Source organism: Canis lupus, chromosome 29 (assembly GCF_011100685.1).
Source record: "Canis lupus familiaris isolate Mischka breed German Shepherd chromosome 29, alternate assembly UU_Cfam_GSD_1.0, whole genome shotgun sequence".
Lineage (NCBI taxonomy): Eukaryota > Metazoa > Chordata > Mammalia > Carnivora > Canidae > Canis > Canis lupus.
The window spans coordinates 37,247,502-37,269,331 of NC_049250.1; the positions used below are offsets into that span (position 1 = coordinate 37,247,502).

A 21,830-nucleotide genomic window follows, 5' to 3' on the forward strand; every position below is an offset into this window, starting at 1 on the left:
TTATCTCAAAACAAAAATATGTCCTGTGGCTTCAAGGTCCCAAGAAATTCTAAGCATGATGCTTTAAATTTTTATTGGAAAGTCAATTGATCCAGAAAACTAGACATCATTAAGTGTTGTGGAAGTCAACATGTGACAGGTCAAAGAATGTCCCACTGAGACCACTCAAAAGATGAGTTTATTATAAATCAGGGCTGGTGTAAGATGTTAACCCAAAAAAGTTCCTTGGAGCATGGGAAAAATATCCACCAATAAAAATGACATCATTAGTAATGATTCTTTGCCAGTTAGACCCTAATAATTCTACTTCTAAGGAAAGAGTCCAAGATCTGGTTTAAGATTTACGTCCAAAGATGTGTATCCTAGTGTTATCTGTAATTTAAAAAGAAACCCCAAAACTAGAAGAGCCAATGTATCTACTCCCAGGGGATGGGTATGTAAACCAAACCATCTTTATGAAGGAAAATTGTGCAGTCATTTAAAAAATGGTGTTCCCTAAGAGTTTTCCATGAAATGATAAAGGCTGATGATATACTACTCAATGAAATGAAAAATTATATGTATAGTAATGTCTCAACTATTTAAAGCAAAATTTTTCATGGAGAAAAAAACTAGAACAAATGTACCAAAGTTTCAATCATCAGCGTGATTCTGAACGTATTTTTCTTTTTCTGTTTTTTAACATCTTCCTATGCTTTACAAAATTTTCTATTTTATAATAACAATTTGATTATCTAATAACCAGAAAAATGAAGAAAACTATCTAGAAAAATAAATGACTTCTGAATTCTTGTCAAAGTGTAGGTGTTCTGCATTTTTGTCCTACTTACCCTTAATGCAACATATACAAAGCCGTGAGGTTACCATGGAAAGTAAAAGCAATGAAATCAATGGGATTTGAGTTTTATTTTTGATATTTTAAAATATATATATTTTTTACATGTATATATGAGAGCAGTTTGGTATTTTTCACTTTTGTAAGTTTACTCATATTTCATGTACACAATAATTGTCTTTTGATAAAAGTACTTCTTGGGGGTTCCTGGCTGGCTCAGTCAGAAGAGCATGTCACTTTTGATCTTGAGGTCATAAGTTTGAGTCTCTTGGGTGCAGAGATTACTAAAAACAAAACAAACTTAAAAGAAAAACACTTAGTTTTTCAAGTGAGAACCTAAAGTACTTATCACTCCTGCATCTTAGAATAGCCCTCTATTTCATGCATTAAAAGCCGAGTAACCATCTCTCATAATTTAATGCTATAAAAATTATTTCCACGCTGCTTGGATCTTCTTCATTAGGGGTCACTTCCAGGTACTATTTCAACTTTAAGACTTAAAATTGAGTAAGGCTAACACTACAATATCCATTCTAATATTGAATTTTCACTAAAAGTAATTTTATAAATTAAACACTGATAGTATAGGGGAATAATATTGATAATGTTGGGGAAATTTACTTTTCTGGGGGCTGATCCTTATGCAGTAATATAGGTTTTATGGATTATTTTAGCTATTTTTCTTCTGCATAACACAACAGTTCCAAGGAGTCCACTTTTTCTGTGATACTATGATCCCTTCTAGATGAGGACTCTGTGTCCTGAGGGAGTCTAATGAAGCTATTAGACAAACGCCATTATCTCTTTTAATAGAAGTACTAGATTGAAAAGTTACATGACTGCTGAAGACATGGTGTATTAGATTTGAGGAATAAGTTTGATATAAACTGTTAAGATATCTTTTTGGACAAAATGAGAAAAAGTCTCTTTGCCTGAATGTTCTCAAATAATTCCTACTAAAGAACACATTTTAATTTGAAGGACAGTCTAGCGGATGTGTCTGGTTTTTCTTATGTATTGATTTGAATAAAGATATAAACATGCATCATTTTTTTTCCAATACTATGGACTGAATTGTGTCCTCAATTTATGTTAGAGCCCTAACTTCCAGTAATGATGGTATTTGGAGATGGGCCTTTAGGAGATGATTAAGCTTAGATCAGGTCATAAGGATGGGGCATTTCTGATGGGATTAGTGCCCTTATAAGAAGAGATATTAGAGCTTGATTCTAAGCCCCATGTGACACAGTGTGGACACAGTGAGAAGGTGGATGTCTGCAAGGTAGGAAGAGGGTCCTCATCAGGAACCCAACTGACCATACCTTAATTGTGGACTTCCCAACCTCCAGGACTGTGAGAAATAAATTCCTGAGGTTTAAACTACTGATTCTATGGTATTTTGTTATGGCAACCCGAGCTAACTAATATAGGTAATGCAGTGTTTGAAGGAATAGCTTATATGTTGAAGTGAAGTATATAATTATCACTATTAGTAATGACTGACTCAGATTCAGAAAGACTTTGTCCCAATGAACTAATTGACCAGATTTAATATGTCAGATAAGGTTTAATATAAAACTCAGTGCTTAGATTTTTATAAAAAGCTCATACATAAAAAGGATGGAGAACATATCATTTAGCAGAGTGGTTTGGAAAAAGTTAGAATTTAATTGTATGGTATTGTTTACACTTTTCAAGTCAGAACATAGCTAAGCACTATTAAATTTTGCTATCACATTCTAAAAGGAAAATTGGCAAGGCATAGCAAATCATAAGGAGGTAATCATAATGGTGGACTGTTTGAAAGCCATATTATATGATAAATAACTTTAACTTCTAGCCAGAATGGAGTATCAGGGACCAAACTTATCCTTCTGCCTGAAACAAATAAAAACCTGACAAAGTATGTGAAACCATACTGTCAAGAATTTGGACACCAGGCAACAAAAGACAGTCATCTTGGAGAGATTAGAAACAAACTAAATGAGTCCAGTAATTGTCGTAGCTTACTGCTAGGAAAATAGCCAAGCCATGGTATAGCAGAGAATGGGGTAGATGAGAGTTCAGAAGACTGGTAGTCTCCTTAACTTGAAGAGAAGGATCCTGGAGTCTGGGAAGCCAAAGCAGATAGATTTCACATGGCAGAGTATGAGAGAAAAGAGTGACACAGAGACAGTCTCAGAAATCTGCACATGAAGAGTGTTCAGCTAAATAAAGATCAACACAAGAGTGTGAGGAATCCACAGACACTAGGGAGATGGCTAGAAGGAGCAATCCTAGGGACTCACACAGTGTCAGGAATAGAATAGGCCTGAGCAAAAATCTCATGATCACAAAACATCAGTTAGTGAATTTGGTTTTACCTTAAAATAGGAATAAATGTTTCTCTGGTCCCACCTACCAGTATACTGCTTTCAGGTCTTGCTTTTAACCTCTGAGGTGAAAAACACACTGGACAGAATTACTTGAAGATTAGAAACAACAGAGTAAAAGATTTATGAATGTGAAGACAACAATAGAAACTACCCAAAATGAAACATGAGAAAAACCTGAAATAAATATACATAAAAGCATCTGCAAGCTGTGGAACAATATCAAGTAGCCCAATATATGTTTATTTGGAGTCTCCAAGTAGCGCAGAAAAAAATACTTGACTAATTGCCAGACGTTTTCCAAATACGGTTCAAACTATAAACTCACAGATCTAAGAAGCTTGACGAACACCAGGTACATACGTCAAAAAAAGAGTAAAATATGTCAGAAGGAAGAAACACCAAGATACAGCATGATGAAATTACTTAAAACCAATCATAAAGATAAAATCATAAAAGATCTAGAGAAGAAAAAACACAACATATACAGAAGAACAAGGAAGATGACGAAAAATTTCCTGTTGGAAAAAGCTAGACAGTGGAACAATATCTCTAAAGTACTAAAACAAACAAAAAGAACACAACAGTGACAATAACAACAAAGAAAACCTCTGCCAACCTAGAATTCTACACCCAAATGGAATTCTCTTTCAAAAACAAAGGCAAAATAGGGGCGCATAGGTGGCTCAGTTAGTTAAGAGTCTGACTTAGGCTCAGGTCATGATCTTGGGGCCCTAGGATCAAGCCCTGAATCAGGCTACCTGCTCAGTGAAGAGTCTGCTTCTCCTGATGCCCCTCCCCTCACTTGTGTGCTCTCAGTCTCTCTCAAATAATTAAATAAAATCTTTTTAGGAAGGCAAAAAACCCCACCTTTTTCGGATATATAAAACATGAAAAAAATTTATTTAGCAAATCTGCACAAGAAGATATGCTAAAGGAAGTACTTTAGGCAGGAGAATAATACCAGATGAAAATCTGGAACTATCCAAGGAAAAATGAAGACCAATGGAATGGTAACTTCGTGGGTAAATATAATAGAAATTTTAAATTATTTACCTGTTTTTAAAAGATAACTTTAAGACAAAAAGTAATAATGTAGATATAAATATATGACAGTAATAGCATAGAGGAAAGTGGAAGTGTAGTTGTACGCTCCTTATACTAAATATGAAGTGATATGTTATCACTTGAAGATCGACTTTGATAAGTTAAAGATGTGTATAAGCCCTAAAGTAATCAGCACATTAAGAGTCATAGCTAATAAAGCAACAAAGGATATAAAATAGACTCATAGAAAATAATCCAAAAGATGGCAAAAAGAGAGGAAAGATAAAGAACTGATGAAATGAGAATAAAATAAATAGCAAAATGGTAAATTTAAACCCAACCATATCAATAATCGCATAAATTTAGGTGGTCTAAATAATTCAAAGAAGACGTAGATTGTCACACTGGATTTAAAAAGCAAGACCCAACTCTAAGCTGTCTACAAACCCCCTCCTACTTTAAATATAAAGACACAAATAGGTTAAAACTAAAAAGATGAAAAGCACACATGGCCAGTAACTGAAGGTACTTAGGACATGTAGCTGGAAAATGAGGGTACATAAGAGAAACACAATCACAGTCTTCCAATTTATACATATTTCCTTTATCATGGGGGTTAATGTTCATAGGACAGGTAAAGCAGCGGTGATAGATTTGAAATTATGCAGCCCATAGAAGGGTGGATTTCTACCACTGTACTGGATAATCCCCCCCCCCTTTTTTTTTTTGCATTTTCAAGTCTTAAATCATGATATGTCCCCAGCCATAGTATATTTCACTTATCAGTTGTGGGTCAGATATGAGAATGGGCTTTTACTAATTCTCAATGAACTACTGTTTTTACTGTTTCCTTCTTTCCTTTTTCCTTCCTTCCTTCCTTCCTTCCTCCTTTCTTTCCTTCCATCCTTCCATTCTTTCTTTTTCAGCGCAGACTGCTAGAACAGAAATACCATGGGCTATTTGAATTAAATATCAAACATTTATTTCCACGGTTGTGGAGTCTGGGAAGTCTAAGATCAAGGCATCCAAAGATATCTGGTGAGGGCCTCCTCCTGGCTCGTAGACAGCCACCTTCTCATTGTATCTTACATGGCTGGGAGAAAGAATTCTAGTCTCTTTTTCTCCCTTATATGGATTCTAATCCTATCACGAAGTCTCTACCCTCATGACATTGTATAAACCTAATCATTTCTCAAAGGTCTCACTTCCTAATACTACCCCATTTATCATTAAAGTTTCAATATAAGAGTATTGGAGGGACCCAAGCATGTGGTCCATGATACCTTCCCTCCTCCTTTCTCTGTCTCTTTCTCTATTTCTCTCTCTCTCTCTCTGTCTCTTTCATTCCTCTTCCCCAGGTATTTGAAAATGCCTTGGATTGTTGTAGAATTTACATTTGATTTTTCCCCCTAGGTATTTTTTTTTATTTCACCAGATATATCTCTTTTTGGTCCCCATTATAAGTCTAAACAAGTCACAGAACACAAAATAATGGCAGAAAGAAAACATGGTAAAGAAACAGACTGAGAAGTGCTATTTAATCCAAATAAAAGGGCATCCCAGGTGGCTCAGCTGTTCAGCACTGCTTTCAGCCCGGGTTGTGATCCTGGAGACCCGGGATCGAGTCCCATGTCGGGCTCCCTGCATGGAGTCTGCTTCTCTCTCTGCCTGTGTCTCTGCCTCTCTCTCTCTCTCTCTCTGTCTCTCATGAATAAATAAATAAAATCTTTAAAAAAAGTATTTCTAATCCAAAGAAAATAAAGTAAGACATATTAGCAATCAGTACTGAAAGCACAGGATTTCACTCATTTTACTATAGTGGTTTGTCTGTCATGAGTAAAATATTAACTGTACTGTGCAGGACTGTAATTGATTTGTATGTGTGTCTACTTTTAAATCTAACAGTATTTCTGAAATGAACAGCACCAGAAAAACAAAACAAAACAAACACCCCCCCCCTCAAACAAAACAAAACAAAACAAAAAACAGAGCTTATTTGGGATAGCACTAAATGAATTAGTCCTGAAGCTGATGGGTTGTTAAGTGTCACAAGGATTAGGATAAATACTAATGAGTCAACGTTTTCAGTAGCAGATCTTGGCACAATGATTGGGAAAAAGAGGTTTAACAATTAGAATGTCTAAAAAATTGGAATGGGCTGTTTTCCTAAGCCTGTTAATTTCCATCATCAGAGAAATTAAAACGAGGGTTGGATTCAGAGCTGTGCCAGGCTGTATACATTTTGCGTGAATTAGGAAAAGATACCCTACCTGGTAGATGCCTCAATGGAAGTTGCTCCCTTTGTGTGGGTGTATCCCCAGGTCAGTTACGTGGCTTAATGAGCAGAACATGGCCTTAGTTCCACAGCCTCTACTTTCCTTCTCAGATGGGAACCTTTTGTAGTATCCTCTTGTTAGAAATACTAGAGATCAACTTCTTGAAGTAGGCATGAGTTTGGAGTGATGCTCTCCGAAATTTATGAGTCTATATTTCCAAGTATAACGTGACCTAGTCCTCAAATAGATCACATTCAAAGAAGTATAATGCCACAAGCAAAAGTAACACAAGATTTTCAATCTTCACCAGTGTCACTCAAAAACCATCGAGTGTGGTCCAATTTATAGCTTGTACATTTCTTAAAAGACTCTTTCTTCATTCGAGCCTGACTCCATTTCCTCATACTTCACGGTTTCTTCAGAGGCTCTCACAGTTTAACCCTCCAAAACTCTCTCTGAAACCCCAGTACGTGAGGTTTTCTATTTTTGTTTTGTCTTTTCCATTTACTATCTAGTTTTTTCTCCTTCCATTCTCTAGACTCTTTAAGAAAAAGGAATTGTGTTGAAAAAGATAGAACTTCCCTTAGATTGTGAGAAAATGGGGAGAAATTGAGCAAGTAAAGATAAAAATCTCCATTTTCCCCACTATCTCTTACTTTTTCTTTATACCTATCTTCCTGATTCTTTAACATCACAGCTTGGAACCAGGCGGAGACAGACTAAATAATTCTCGCAATGTCAGAGTGTCAGAATATCTGACAGAGTGTCAGAAGGGACACTCCTGAATGTCCCTTCAGGAGTGGAGACATTCATATGTTAATACTTTTTTTTTTTTGAGTGGGTCCCATGTATGCCAAACTTTTTATTAGATCCTAAGGAAAAGAGACAAAACAAGTTATGTAAACACTCTCTACTCACAAGGAATTTATAACGTCATGAGCCAGATGGAATAAAATCAAATGAAATAGGTTTCAAACAAGAAAACCAATAGAAAGTGAAAGTGACTACTGCACATCCATGAATAGCTTCAGGACTACTTGGGTGTTGGGTGTATAGTATGAACAGACTATGAGGAAGTCAGGGAAGGCTTCATGGAAGAGGTGAGTATTGAGTAGACTTTTTAGATGAAAAAGAGCATGGAACAAGGGAAATCAGTATAGAGATCTACTAAAGATCTACAAGTAATGAGCAGCAAACCATAAGTATACTTACCTGCTGGGACAGAGGGTCTAAGTAGGGTGGGAAGCCTTTTGTCCCAGTGGGAATACAATTCTTCCTTCTCTGGGCAACCATTAGGTTTCTTATGTGACCTAATATCAATTTGTCCCATTCTGCTTTCAGTTAGTTCTACATTTTCTATTTCCTTCATTAAATGTCACCTCCCAGAAAATGGAGACAATGTGCCTACTCCCACCGCCCTACTCCACTTCTATAGCACTTCATGCAGAACCTGGCAAATTGTGCTAGTTCAATAAATACTTACTGAATTAATGGAATTAGTGAGAAGCTAGTGATTGGTGGGAAGGGGAGTGAAGAAGGGTCACATGCTGTGCTAATGAGTTTAAGTTTGATATTGGACATCACCGGAAGTTCAAAGGTTAGGATGTGATCAAATGTTATTTTAGGGAAAAGAATTTCTATGTCGTTCTACTTAGGAGATAGGAGATATGTTCATCTTTTTAATGGTATAAGTGTTGACTGGATATTTGGGAAGAGATGTCTCATAGATGATACATAGTACTGAACTTTCAATTTTAGTCATTGAAACTTTTGAATAAATATATCTAGTCTTCTTGAATTGTATGGGCTGGATCAAAGTACTCAGAATCTCGTGAATAAATTTCATCATAGGGGTTTTTTGGTATTGTTTTATTAATAGGAGTGATACCATGCTTTAGAGTGAGATTTTGGCATGTCTTAAATAATGTGCAAGCATATCAAATTGGAAAAAAGTCTGGATATTTGAAATTCCAGATTTATACTTAAAAAATATTTTTGGAAAGATTTATTATAATTTTTAAGAATTTTATGATTGAAAGATAAGAACTATTTTATCAAACTAATTTCTCCTCCTTCCTGGGCTTAGGAAATTTTAGAACATTTGCTGGCAGTAATGTATTTAGGTACTACTATACAGAGTCATCTTCAATTCTAAGAGTCCGCTCATGTGAATTCTTTGTTACTAACATGTAATGCAAAAGTTTAAAAAAAAAAATTTAAATTACACAAATCAAAACTGTTGCTTGGTGATTTCAGTCAAGCTTTTTTTTTTTTTTTAATTTTGTCAGTATAGATTCAAATTTATGATCTAGGTATGTTTTGAAAAACATATCTTTAGTGTTAATTTTGATTATAGCAATAATACTTGCATACATATATATTTCTTTATATACTGAATGTAGTAGGACAAAACAAAGCGAAAGATAGCTGTTTGTGAAAGAAAAGCAATGTAGGGGATCTCTGGGTGGCTCAGTGGTTTAGCGCCTGCCTTTGGCCCAGGGCGCGATCCTGGAGTCCTGGGATCGAGTCCCACATTGGGTTCCTGGCATGGAGCCTGCTTCTCCCTCTGCGTGTTTCTCTGCCTCTCTCTCTCTCTCTCTCTCTGTCTATCATAAATAAATAAGTAAATAAATAAATAAATAAATAAATAAATAAATAAATAAATCTTAAAAAAAAGAAAAGAAAAGCAATGTAGCATCACTGTTAAGAGTGGATTTACTTCTCTGGGGGTTTTACCTTTCATACCAATGAATAGGCTTAAAGTACTATGACTCAGTCTCTTAAAGGACTCAAAACCTAAACTGAGGAAAAGTTTGTAAATTTAACACAATGTAAACAATTGGAAAAATGCAAAGCAAATTCTGTCCTGTACATACAAACGAAGCATACCTGCAGCCCTATAATATTTAAGATGCGTTGGATCCATAAAGAAAGTTATTTTTGCACAGATATAAAACCATGTCATCTTTGGAAAGCTGAGAGAATAGCTCTCCACCTTAATTTAAAAGCAATGGGAAAAGGTACAGCAGAGGACCTTGGACACATAGCCAAGGGCTCCAATACTTTGTTATTCTGAAGGCTTTCAGAAACCAGATTTCTACTCTCTGGATAAATAGGTATTAAAGGGCTGCAGCAAACTTATACATGATATTCTTTTTCTTGGCTTCACAATTTTAGTTAATATATTGGCTTTTTGGTTTAATTCCAATGGCACAGCTCATAAATGCAGAGTTTTTCTTCTGGGGCAGGGGGAAACAATCATAAAATAAAAATCCTTGACAGCCTGTCTGTTCTATTATAAACTGTAACACCCTATCTAAGAAAGAGAAATATCCCAAAGGTTGTGTGAAAAGAGGGCAGTGCCAAAAAAAATTTGGGGACCCTTTCAATAATAGTTTGAACCATATATTATTCCTTGAGAAATTCCAGTTACAGTAGCATGAATGTGAGAGTTATGTGATTTGGAGAAATAGAGAACACTGAATGAACAATTTCAGAGACAGGGAAGAGCTGTTGGCACAAATATTTATTTGCAGCAATGCTTATTTTCTCAGCCCATGAGGTGAAATTTCAGTTTGTTTACGAAAACTGGCTATTCCGTTCTCTGGGCAGTGCCTGTCTGAATGTTTCTGTATGAATGAAAAGCTCATCTCCCAGGGAATAAAAAAGATAAGGATATTTAGCAATACCCTCCTCTTTTTTTCTGAATTTTGTAGAACTGGCAGTCATCTGATATATTGAAAATATATATACTTCCTCAAAAAAGTCAGGCTAGGTTGTCTGAATATATTTTGCGCGATAGACCCCTCTGGCAGTGTTGTGTTTTTGCACAGCTTGTGGGGGAGAGACTGGACTAGCTTCCTGGTTTCATTAGCATAACCCAGCCCACTTCCAACACACGCCCAGAACTACCTCATTAGCCATTGGGATTGGAGCCAAAAACATAAGACTACAGTGAATATAAGGGGAATTACTGGCGAAAGAGCTCTAGACCAGCTTAACACTGAACCCATTACTTTTCCAAGATCAGAAAAATATTACACTAACAGGAACCATTTCCCCGTCTTGTTCAGATAAGGAGTCAAGGTTTTAATCTATCCCTTTTATCTAGAATAATTAGCTTCACCATAATAAGAGATAGAGCCTGGCTGCATGTATTTAAGTGCTTCTGTTAATCTCTCTCCCCCTCTCTCTTTCTCTCTCTCTTTTATTGATTTATTTTCTGGATAGCTTTGACATTGAAAACCACAGACGAATTGGAGCCTGGCATTGAAAGGAGGTGTTCTGCAACGATTTTTTTTTTTTTTTTTGCCTTGTCCAAAGAAGTTTACTTCTACAAGAGGTAATCTGAAAAATGACAGGGGCAAAGAGGAAAAAGAAAGGCATGCTGTGGAGCAAGATGCATACCCCCCATTGCGAAGACTTTAAACAGTGGTGTAGAAGGCGCCTACCTATCCTGGAATGGGCACCGCATTACAATCTCAAAGAAAACTTGCTTCCAGACACCATGTCTGGAATAATGTTGGCAGTTCAACAGGTGACGCAAGGTAATGTACTGCATTTGATTTTCCTGTTTTATGCAGAATGGATGTCACTTTGCTTTCTTGGAAGTGTATTATGACCCAAGATCTATAATTTAGCTAGTGAAATGGATAGTTCATTTTTCTGGAGAAATAAGAACAATTGAATATCTGTATACAAAGGCTTTCCTAATTGTCTGGTTTTGTTTTTGCTATTTTTGGAAGCTATTAGGCACTGAACCAGTTTTTGAAAGGCATTATTACGTATTTGCAATGTTAAAATTCATACTATGTGAGAGTAAAAGATCAGTAAGGGTGCGAGAATGAGTTTTTATAGCTTGACCTTACTGATATAGTTTCTTTCTTTCACGGAATCAAGCTATAAAATATCTCCTGGCGTGCACATATCGTTTGTAAACCTGATTAGCAGCACACAATTACCTGTTGTAGCCTTGAGAGTTGCTATAAGCAAGGAACAGAGCTTTCTGTACATAAAGGAGGCTCCTTGCCAAGATCATTATTTGCAAAGAGAATCCTGTATGTCCTTAGAGCTTATGTTTTACTGTGCATGCTGATTTAATTCTGTATCACGTTACGTACTGTATTTATTTCTCAATAAGAAACTTAAACTGGTGAGAAGTCTGAGTTTAACTTTCCCAAAGCAGATTCTAAATGATATCCTGGATTTAGATAGGTGCTTCTCTTGGTGAAAGCTGTAAGTTAACTAATAGGTGTGTGTGCGAGTGTGTGTGCGTGCGCGTGCGTTTTCCTTAAAGGTGTATTTGTTGTTTTATTATTAGTGGGTTTTTTTTTTTTTTTTGCTAATTCAAGTAGTAATTTCCTACCTGTAGCAAGGAAAAGAACTAATTTCTCAATATTGAGCATTTGGAACACTTTCCTTGGCATAGACTGTCGATTTATATTTCCTTGTAGCTTCACTACATCCCTGGCTTGAACTATTATTCATACTGTTAAATTATAAGCACTCTTTTAATTGAATTATTCTGTAGCTGGAACAAACTGGTTTGTGTATTTGTGTTTTTAGTATGATTAGGAACATCTGCACTGGTGGCTTTACTTTAAGATCCATAATACTATCATACTTTATGGGATTCTAGTTCCCTGAATAGTCTTACATTACATTTTTAATGACCATTTTGCCAATAGTGAAGCATGGTAATCATTAATAAAAGTGCGAAGTAAATAACAGATTAGGGCATTTTCAGCCTTGTTTTTATTCAATTTTAAATTCAAAATGAGACCCTACTATGTACCTTGAATCTTAGTGATTGACGTCCAAGGGCTTTTTCACCAGATAATTTCAGTATATTTTATAAATTTATTTTTGCTTTAATTTAATGTATGTAAAGTGAAAGAAAAAAATATTTTTAAAATAGTTTGTTGTCTCATTTCTGTAAAATATTAACCTAATAGAGAAATTTGGGGATGTGATAAAGATGCCTGTGATACACCCTTAGTAATAGTGTTACGTACAAGTCCTTGGTAGTTAACTGTATGGCTTTCATTTGGATGTAGATTTTGAGGGATTTTGTTTTATGAGTCATATATTTCATTGGTTACAAAGAAACACATTGGCCAGCCCCTGACTGAGGAGAAGCACAAAGCTTACTCAGCCCTGTTTCTTGGAGTTTTGGATCTGGCTGATGATTCTCTTGGAAAACTACCAGTGATTGGACAAGGCTACATGAATTTCAGGGTTTTCGTTGATGTATGAAAGACTAATCCCCTAAAAGTACCTATTCCTTTAAAGACATTTCTCTCAAATTTTCTCAGGCTCACCCACTATGGAGAGATAAAAAATAAATTACCATTGTTATAAAGAGCACTGTGCTTGCTACACCCCTCTATTAATTATCTTCCTCTTTCCTAACAAAATCCCAAGAGACAGCAGTCTCTTCTCTATTTTCCGTATGAGAAAATGGAGGTTTAGAAAAACAAGCAATTTTCCTGGGACCTCATACCTGATAAGTGGTAGAGTTAGGACTTGATTCCAAAGCCAACACTTTTAACATTTTATGCTTTATGCACTGCACTGCCAAGATAACTAGACTTTTTCATTATACCAACGTTATTTGTAATAGAAGATACTTCTTGGGACAGGTATGAATAGTCTTCCCTTCAAATTATTTTTGCATTTAAGTTTCATCCCTGGAGTTTTTAGACTCAAAGGTGAGTGATGAGAGAAATGACTACCATAGAATATAGAATAAGAATGGTATTGAGATATCATTAGCTTCTATTTATGTGAATATGCAATCATTATCAGCTCTATTTCTTTAGGAAAATCAGAAGTAAAGGGTATTTTTTTAATTTTTGCATCATAACACAATAGAAACAAATACCTGCTTTCATTCTACTGAGGTTTTATTTTTTTTAATTTTATTTATTCATGACAGACACAGAACAGGGAGAGAGGCAGAGACACAGGCAGAGGGAGAAGCAGGCTCCATGCAGGGAGCCTAATGTGGGACTTGACCCTGGGAATACAGGATCATGCCCTGAGCCGAAGGCAGGCGCTAAACCACTGAACCACCCAGGGATCCCCTCTAATGGGCTTTGAAGCAGCTTTCCAGTTACTCAGCATAGTTGAATTATATGAAATTGTTGAATTCAACATTTTTTTTTACCTATAAATATGGAAAGTTATATGGTTCAACCCAGTAGTTTTTCATTCTTCTCTCTCTAGAAATGCATTTAAAATTAAGAAGAATAATGGAAACTGACCTTTGAATGTATTCTATATGTCAGACATTTTAAATTATGTCTTTTAAGTCCCTTTATTAAAGATTTCCCATTTGTTAAATATGGATCATTGTCAGTTATCGTCATATTTAACCCATTTATGGCATTTTCTGTATTGACTATATCCCTTCTAAAACTTTCTTCTCTTGGTTTTGAGACATTGCTCTTTCATTTTTCTCTTACTACCTCTCTAGCTTTCTCATGCTCTGCAGATTTTGCCTCCTACCCTATCTGCCCATTAAGCATTGGTGTCCTGGAGACTCAAACCCTGGCCTTCTTCTCTAAGAATGCCTTAGGCCATTAAGTCAGGATAAGAGGTTCTAACTACCATCATCCTGCAGATGGAACTTTCTTCTAAACCCTAGATCCACATATTCAATTGTGGAAACTTCTAAAAGCACTTCAGATGCAACATTTAGTCTTCTAAAACAAACAAACTGAATAGCACCACCATCCTAACCAGAATTATAATAATTAATAATAAGAGTAATTTTCAGGCATCAATGTGAACACTGTTGTAAGAATATTTGACGTTATATTATGCAAAGCTGAGTCTCAGAGAGAATAAATCTCTTGCTTAGAGTCACACAGCAAATGAGTGGAAGAGTTAGGATGTGCACTCAAGTAGTGTGGCTCCGGGGACTATGCTCTCATCTTGTACTAGACTGTGTCTTAGGGGGTCCCAAAAGTTATTTCCAACCCTTCCCTGTCTTGTGTTACTTATCCCACTAGCTCACAGTCAGCCACTAGGCTCTTCTATTTCCAGTCCCTGATTATCTTTCCAACCAGGTAGTCTTCCTCATGCCTCCTGCTGCAGCCATAGTTCACTGTCTGAACTACTGCAGTCATCGTTTTGTGGGCCTTCCTTCTCTACTGTCTCCTCCTGTAGGCCATATTCTATACTGCAGTTAGAATGATTGTAAAAATCTGAACGTATCACTTCTCTGTTCAAAAATCCTCAATCCTCTCTTTCCTTCAGGATAAAAGCCCAGTTCTTTAGAATAATTTATTAGATTATTAATAATCTGAGCCCCTTGATACTAAGGTTTTATCAAAGAGATCTCTCCTCTGAGAATCCCTCTCAATCTCCTGGGAAGAGGTATGTTTTCTCCCTCCCACTCCCTCTGTACTTTTTATGTATCTTATGATAGGCCTTAACAGATTGTATTATAATATTTCGATACAACCCTTTCCACACTGGTGTGTAGGCTCTGGAAACAAAGATAATGTTCTAATCTTTATATTATTACCAACTTGTATATTGCCTATTGCACAGAATTTTTTTAAAAGGACTTTATTTATTTATTCATGAGAGACACACAGAGAGAGAGAGAGAGAGGGAAAGAGAGAGAAAGAGAGGCAGAGACACAGGCAGAGGAAGAAGCAGACTCCATGCAGGGAGCCTGACGTGGGACTCAATCCCGGGTCTCCAGGATCATGCCCTGGGCTGAAGGCAGACACTCAACCACTGAGCCACCCAAGGATCCCTAGAATTTTGTTTTCAATAAATATCTGTTAGAAGGATTAAAAACAGTTCAGCTCCTGCAACCTCTGATTGTTCCAGAGTTGCATGTTGTCACTCAGGGAAGGAAAATAAATTTAAGTTCTTACATTTTCAGAATAAACGCAACGGAGATACTAATAGTAAAAAAACACATTAGAAATATGAGTCGTTAATTTCTTCCAATTCCCCTTACTTTCCTGAGGTTTCAAACTTGCAGCCCTCCAGACAAATCTGTTAAAAGGTGTATTTCCTTTGTTCCAAAACAGTGTTGTTTTTTTTTCTTCAGCCAACATCCACAAATATGAATAGTTCATATTAATCCAGATGCCTGGCTCCTCTTGTAAAAGGGGAATACATGGCTATACGGGGCTCACATTCCCATTAGGCACAAATCTGCTGGACTTCATTGAGGCTCTCCCCCTCCTTTAGACACGACATGCACTTTGCATTTTGCTACACTCTTCATCACTCACCTGTGCATCGCCACCCTTCCTGCTAGTATTCCTGTTACCTGCCCAGGACTCTGAATGTCTGAATTTTTTTCCTCTGCCAAAACATTTTCTAATATGTTTTATCAAAATGCCTCAAGCTCACCACTCAATAAAACCTTTACAGAGATATTACATTAAGATTGCGTTCTTAATTTAGATCCACAGCACCTTTCCTAATCCATGTACCTGGATTAATGTATTCCAATAGACCTCATTTCTTTATAATCCTTTGTATTTTCTGTTACTTTTTTTTTTTAAAGTATTCTGGGAAGGTATACATAGGCTTTGCTGACTGCTAAAAGGGAAGATTGCACCTGCCCAAGGTAAATAAGTAAAAGTATGGGTGTCCTCATTTCAAAGGAAGAGAAATCCTTAGACCCTCTTTGAGCACGTTCAAATATTTCTTAGGAACAATTTGTATTTAAAAAATATTTAATAAATCTGGAAGCTCTTATCACTACCTTCAGGTACAAGCCATTAGAGTTTGTATCTACCGCAGTAGCCTTTAGCTGACGGTTTGTAGGACCAAATGTTATAGAGAAAATCATTGATTTTAAAACATGTCACAAACATGGTGGGCCCAGCTAAGCAGCATAAGACTCTGGTCTCTAGGGTATTTGGTTCCACATTCTAGCCCGAATAAGCACTTGGGGGAAGTAATTTCTCTGTTTCCAACCTGAAAACTCAAGTGCTGAGACAGGGCGGAGACCTAAAATGCATGACTTGCCATGTAAGAAGCTAATCCACTGAGAAGGAATATGAGAATGTTTTGCCTTGCATTCCAAGGGATCACCTAGAAATTGTGTTCCCAAACCATGAAAATTTTATGCTGCCATAGGGTCGCCTGATGTTCAAACCACAGTGTTTTGAGCCGCAGACAAAAGATGGATATTCCTTATAATTATGCAGAATGTGTGGCATTACTGGCAGCAAGACATGTGTGTGGAAGCTGAGCTTCGCTGCACTCCTGAGGGCAGCTTAGTGACATGTGGGACAATAAGTGGGAATTCCTGAAGCATACTGCCTTGGGAAGATGAAAGGATTGTCTGGGAAGTTTCCCCTGCGTGGTCTCAGCCTTGAGAGCTCAGAATCCCAGCATTAGCTACGAATCTCTAACCTAACCCCCCTTAGACTCTTTCTTCCTGCTAGTAACTTTTCTCCAGGAACCAGGGCAGCAAAATATTGCTAAGTGAGTCTAAAGTATACTTGGCTCAACCCTTAAACAAATATGCCCACAAGCTAGTAACTCTTTGCCAGCTCTTCTCCTCCATTTCCCTTTATCCCATGACCCATCTTCACACTGTAACTCCAGGCTTCATTCGACATTTCTGGTTTCTTTTTTCTTTTTCTTAAATATAGAAAGATGATGATCTGTCCATCAAAGGGCCATTTATGTCCTTCTGCACTTAGAGGAATGCCCTTTATGATATTTAGAGTTGTTCACATGGAAGAATCATGACCTTCTTTTTTGGGGTGTCAGATCTTAGCAAGGTTTGCAACAAAATAGATTGCCAGTGAGTAAGAGGATAAAGTGTGTGGCCTACATATGAGTAGACTTCTATTTTTGCCAGCGAGGAGGCATCCTTACTTCTGTTAGTGACTATATCCATCTTTAGTATATGTGGTTTAGTATATGTATATATGAGGTTGTAATTTTGGCTCCAGTGATGGAGTCTAGGCTAATTAATGGGCCAAGTCCTCCTCAACCAGATTCTCAATCTTGCAGATCCATTGGAACCACCTTAGGGCTTAAAAGAATACTGATGCCTGGGCCCCATTATCAAGCAATTCTCAGACTTCTGGGAGGGGCTCCCAGACATCGAGGCATTATGTTTTTTTTTTTTTTCCTTTAAGTTGTTCCAGATTCTCTGTTGGGCAACAGTGTTGAGAACTGGATACAGACATACAGACATAGTGATTCATCTAGGGGAAGGGCTTGTGGCTCAGGTCTTGGTGGTTGGTACAATCCCATACATCAGGCCTGTGACTGGTTCAGGGATGAGATCTGTCACGTAGGCACAAGGCCATGGATTTAATATGCAACAAGTCAGTCATTCTTTTTTTGCTTTAAAATGGTAATGGTAATACAAATGACCTGAGTGATTCAATCAATCTGGATCCCGGGGTATGTGTGGATCTTTCAAGAAGAGATACCTTTGTATTGGGACTGCTGGGAGTGAGGATATTGTGCCTCTCTGTAGCTTCCCAGGGCCTCCACAGCCTGAAAAGGAAGCCAACCCAGCAAAGAGCATAGAACAGTCCTGATGACAGCTAGCACACCCTCAACTTTTTACTTGCATGTGCAAACACATTTTTTAATTGCTTAATTAGGTTTAAGTTAGGCTGCTTCTAATCACCTTAACTACACATTTGAGTGCTGCTTACAATTTAAATGTATTATGCAATTTTTTTTTCTAATTCTACAGAACCCAGTGAGAGAAGTCCCACTGTACTTTTTAAATATATTTTTGTGAGAAGAGGAGTTTGAGGCTCAGACCACTAGGTGATATGCCCCAATTCTAGTACAGCTGAAGAGGGCTTCAGATCTGCATCAACCAGGCTCCATACCCACCCCTCACTGCCTTCTGTTCCCCAGTTCTGTTCAACTATGACAGATATAACCTGAGTGGGGGAGGGGGGGCTGACTGTGGGTGACAAGAATGCACTGGCCTCCCTTCACATCACGCCCTCAAATGTCCCTTCCTATGATAACATGTCACCTTGCTTGAGGAAATAAAACCCAGAGAGTCTGGTTGAGAGCAAAAGAGGGTTCTGCTACTGGGAAGATTTTCCCGTACCAGGGCTCCTGCTCTCTTCTTGAGAGCTTTTCACTGCCCTCTGTTAGACTTGCTTCAAATGCGAGAGGGAGGGGACATGTGCTTTAACCCTGGACTGAGCATCAAGGAATAATAGCTTTTACCATGTGGCAGAGGGATCACACAGATCAGATGTTTGGATGAGACTTTACTAAAGATGAGGGGGCAATAAAAGTGAAAAACACAGTGCCATGGGTCTGTAACCAGGCTTACTCATCTTCACTCAGTTTATTCCCCTTCATCTCAGCTCTGCTCTTGTCTGTCACTGCAGATGCCATCTCTAACCCCAACCACCCCTGCCCAGAGCAACCCTGCAGACGTTTATCCTTTGCTATTCTGAGTCCAAGAGAAGAGGGCCTACCTGGAGCTCTAACTTTTCTGCCACTGGCATTGTCTGCCCACCAGGCAAGACTGCTCCCCTCTGTTGGCCATGAGCTCCGCAACATAGGTCCATCTCAGCTTCACACCATTTCTATAAATAAAAAAATACAATAGCCTGTTTCTCCAGTCTTTGTTCTTGATCATCTTTTTCTCTGTTTTATTTCTCATGAGCTAATCCATTACAGGGGACTTGGGTGGCTCAGTGGTTGAGCAGCTGCCTTTGGCTCAGGGAGTGACCCCGGGGTCCTGGGATCGAGTCCCGAATCAGGCTCCCCGCATGGAGACTGCTTCTCCCTCTGCCTGTGTCTCTGCCTCTCTCTGTGTGTCTCTCATGAATAAATAAATAAGATCTTAAAAAAGGAAAAAAAAAAAAGCTAATCCATTTCCGTGACTGCCACTTTTCTGCTGGTGAATTGTAAAAATATATTTTTAGCTCAATTTTCTTTTTTTTTGTACTAGATATAAATATCCAGCTGCCCATTGAACACCATCTTAATGTCTCTGAGGGACATACTTACAACTGGACACATCATGTTCCCTCTCAAAATCAGTTCTTATCCTATATTCTGCATTATACTGCAAGTCACCACCATCCACCCAGTTGTCTATGCCAGAAGTCTGGGAATGATCTTTATGGTCTTTTCCCCTTAACAACTGTATTCAATTGAGGAGGTTCTCTAAATTATTCCCTCTTAATGTCTTTCATTAGTATACCGGATGCCCGTTGCCCTTGTGACCATTGATATTAATGGCATTAATAGATATTGTACTATTGTACTTAATAGATATTGTGTTATTTGCTGAATGCTTAAAATGTGCCATAAATGGTACTCAACATGCATTGTGTATTGTATTAATCAAACTTAAGAATAACCTAAGAGTTTGATACTATTATTATCTATATTTTATAGATGAAGGAAAGCAAATTAGTTTGCTTGTAGTGTCAAGTAATAGAATTTCTGTAAAGTAGAGAGACTGTTTCAATGTTTGTCTTTCTGACTCCTGAGCCCAGGCTCTTATCTTAATTAAAAGCTACCATCATTCCTTGCATGGCAGTTGGAATGTCTTCTTGTTTATAATTTTGTCTCTCTATTGTTTATTTCAAACTACAACAAAAAATTTTTGAGTTAGATAGTAGGGATCTTTTTTTTTTTTTTTTTATAATAGGGATCTTTGTGTTAAATTCCTTCAACTACACCTCTGCTAATGGCTTTTGGACCTTTTTTGGTGTTTCACTCTATAACATCCTTGCTTTACACCATCTATTTGATTTCTCTCTCTCATTTCCCCTACTGTCTTCTCATCCCTTCCCTCATGGCTCCCTGGAACTCCAAAGGCTTCCCCTGGAACTGAAACCACAGGTTTGTTTTTATTGATTTGTATCATGTTGGGAGCCAACATTTAAATATCAGAAGACTTCATTTTAAAGCTGAGAGGTTTGTCCTCTTCATTTAAATCTAATCATCTGGGCAGCCCCGGTGGCTCATCAGTTTAGCCCTGCCTTCCGTCCAGGGCCTGATCCTGGAGACCCCGGATCAAGTCCCACGTCAGGCTCCCTGCATGGAGCCTGCTTCTCCCTCTGCCTGTGTCTCTGCCCCCTCCCCCTCCGTGTGTCTCATGAATAAATAAATAAAATCTTTACAAAATAATAATGAATCTAATCATCTAAAAGCAAATGACTCCTAAATGGGAACTGCAGACTAGGAGTTTATTGGTGCCTGTACCTTTTCTGTGGGTATGGACTTTCCAATTTATCATATTCCCCAACACTTCCTCTTCTTTTACATCAGTACCACTTCATTCTTGTTATTCATCGTCTTCAGATCTGGGGCAAGATGTTCTCAGACTCAGCTCAAGGATACCATGATTGTCCAAATTCATGACAGTATTCAAAAGAACAAAATATCTAATATAAAAGCAAAGATGATTTAGAAGGTAGTTATGGCTATAGATAGCCAACTTTTCTCACATTAGACAACACTGGACTTCTGAAGATGTTTTTCAAAGCCCTTCAACATCTAGATCTCACTGTTCCAACCACATCTCTTCTGATTCACCCTTATTCACACTGAACTGCTTAGAGTTCTAAAGGATCATACTCATTTTGCCTCAGGACATTTGTGCACACTACTTCTTCTTAAATGGATAATCTTTCCTTTCAGCCACTTTCTGATTCACTCTATATGGATTATATCTTCATCTGATTATATCTAAGCATATATCAGGGCTGGGTTTAGCTCAGTGGTTCTTAACCTTGGCTGCATATTAGAGTCTCTTTTGGCACATTAAAAAAAAAATGCTCAAACCCTAGACCAATTAAATTAGAATTTGGGGGAATTTAGGGCAAGTCATTTAATTTTCTGGGCCTTAGCTTCCTCAACTAATACTAATTTTAAAAAGTGAAGTAAAATGAGCAGCTAGGACTGAGAATTATAGGCTTTCACAAAGCACTTGATACCTCTATTTTGTTCTCCTAGTACTCTTACTTATCTACTTAACTATCTATTGCATTTGTTTTTGATTTATATTTTGATTTCTCTCTAGAGTTGTAAGTTCCTTGAGGGCAGGGGCTATTTATAGTCTGGGTAATCAACCATCCTGGTTTCAGCAATGAAGGGTTTTCCTAGGAAACCCGTTCAGCTCCTATCAAAGTATGAGGCACCTAGGAGGTACTCAAATGTTTGCTGACAGCAAAAAATCATATTTGAGATGACAGGACAGAATTTCCCTATGTTCACTCTCCTTTTGGTGGCTATTCTCCCCATGGAAACTTTCAGTCCCATACTGTTTCTGTGTTATCAGCCTGTAGGGCTGTTGATCCTGAA

General features: G+C 37.5%; 1 protein-coding gene across 1 annotated transcript in view; it reads left to right on the forward strand.

The window, feature by feature from the left end:
* Window positions 1–10,464: 10,464 nt before the first annotated feature.
* SLC26A7 (solute carrier family 26 member 7) overlaps window positions 10,465–21,830 on the forward strand; it is a 113,887-nt gene continuing 102,521 nt past the window's right edge. Inside the window, exons 1-2 of the mRNA XM_038579731.1 lie at window positions 10,465–10,616; window positions 10,761–11,077. Coding sequence (XP_038435659.1) covers window positions 10,885–11,077 — 193 coding nt within the window. The 5' untranslated portion in view covers window positions 10,465–10,616; window positions 10,761–10,884. The remainder of the gene's footprint in view (window positions 10,617–10,760; window positions 11,078–21,830) is intronic.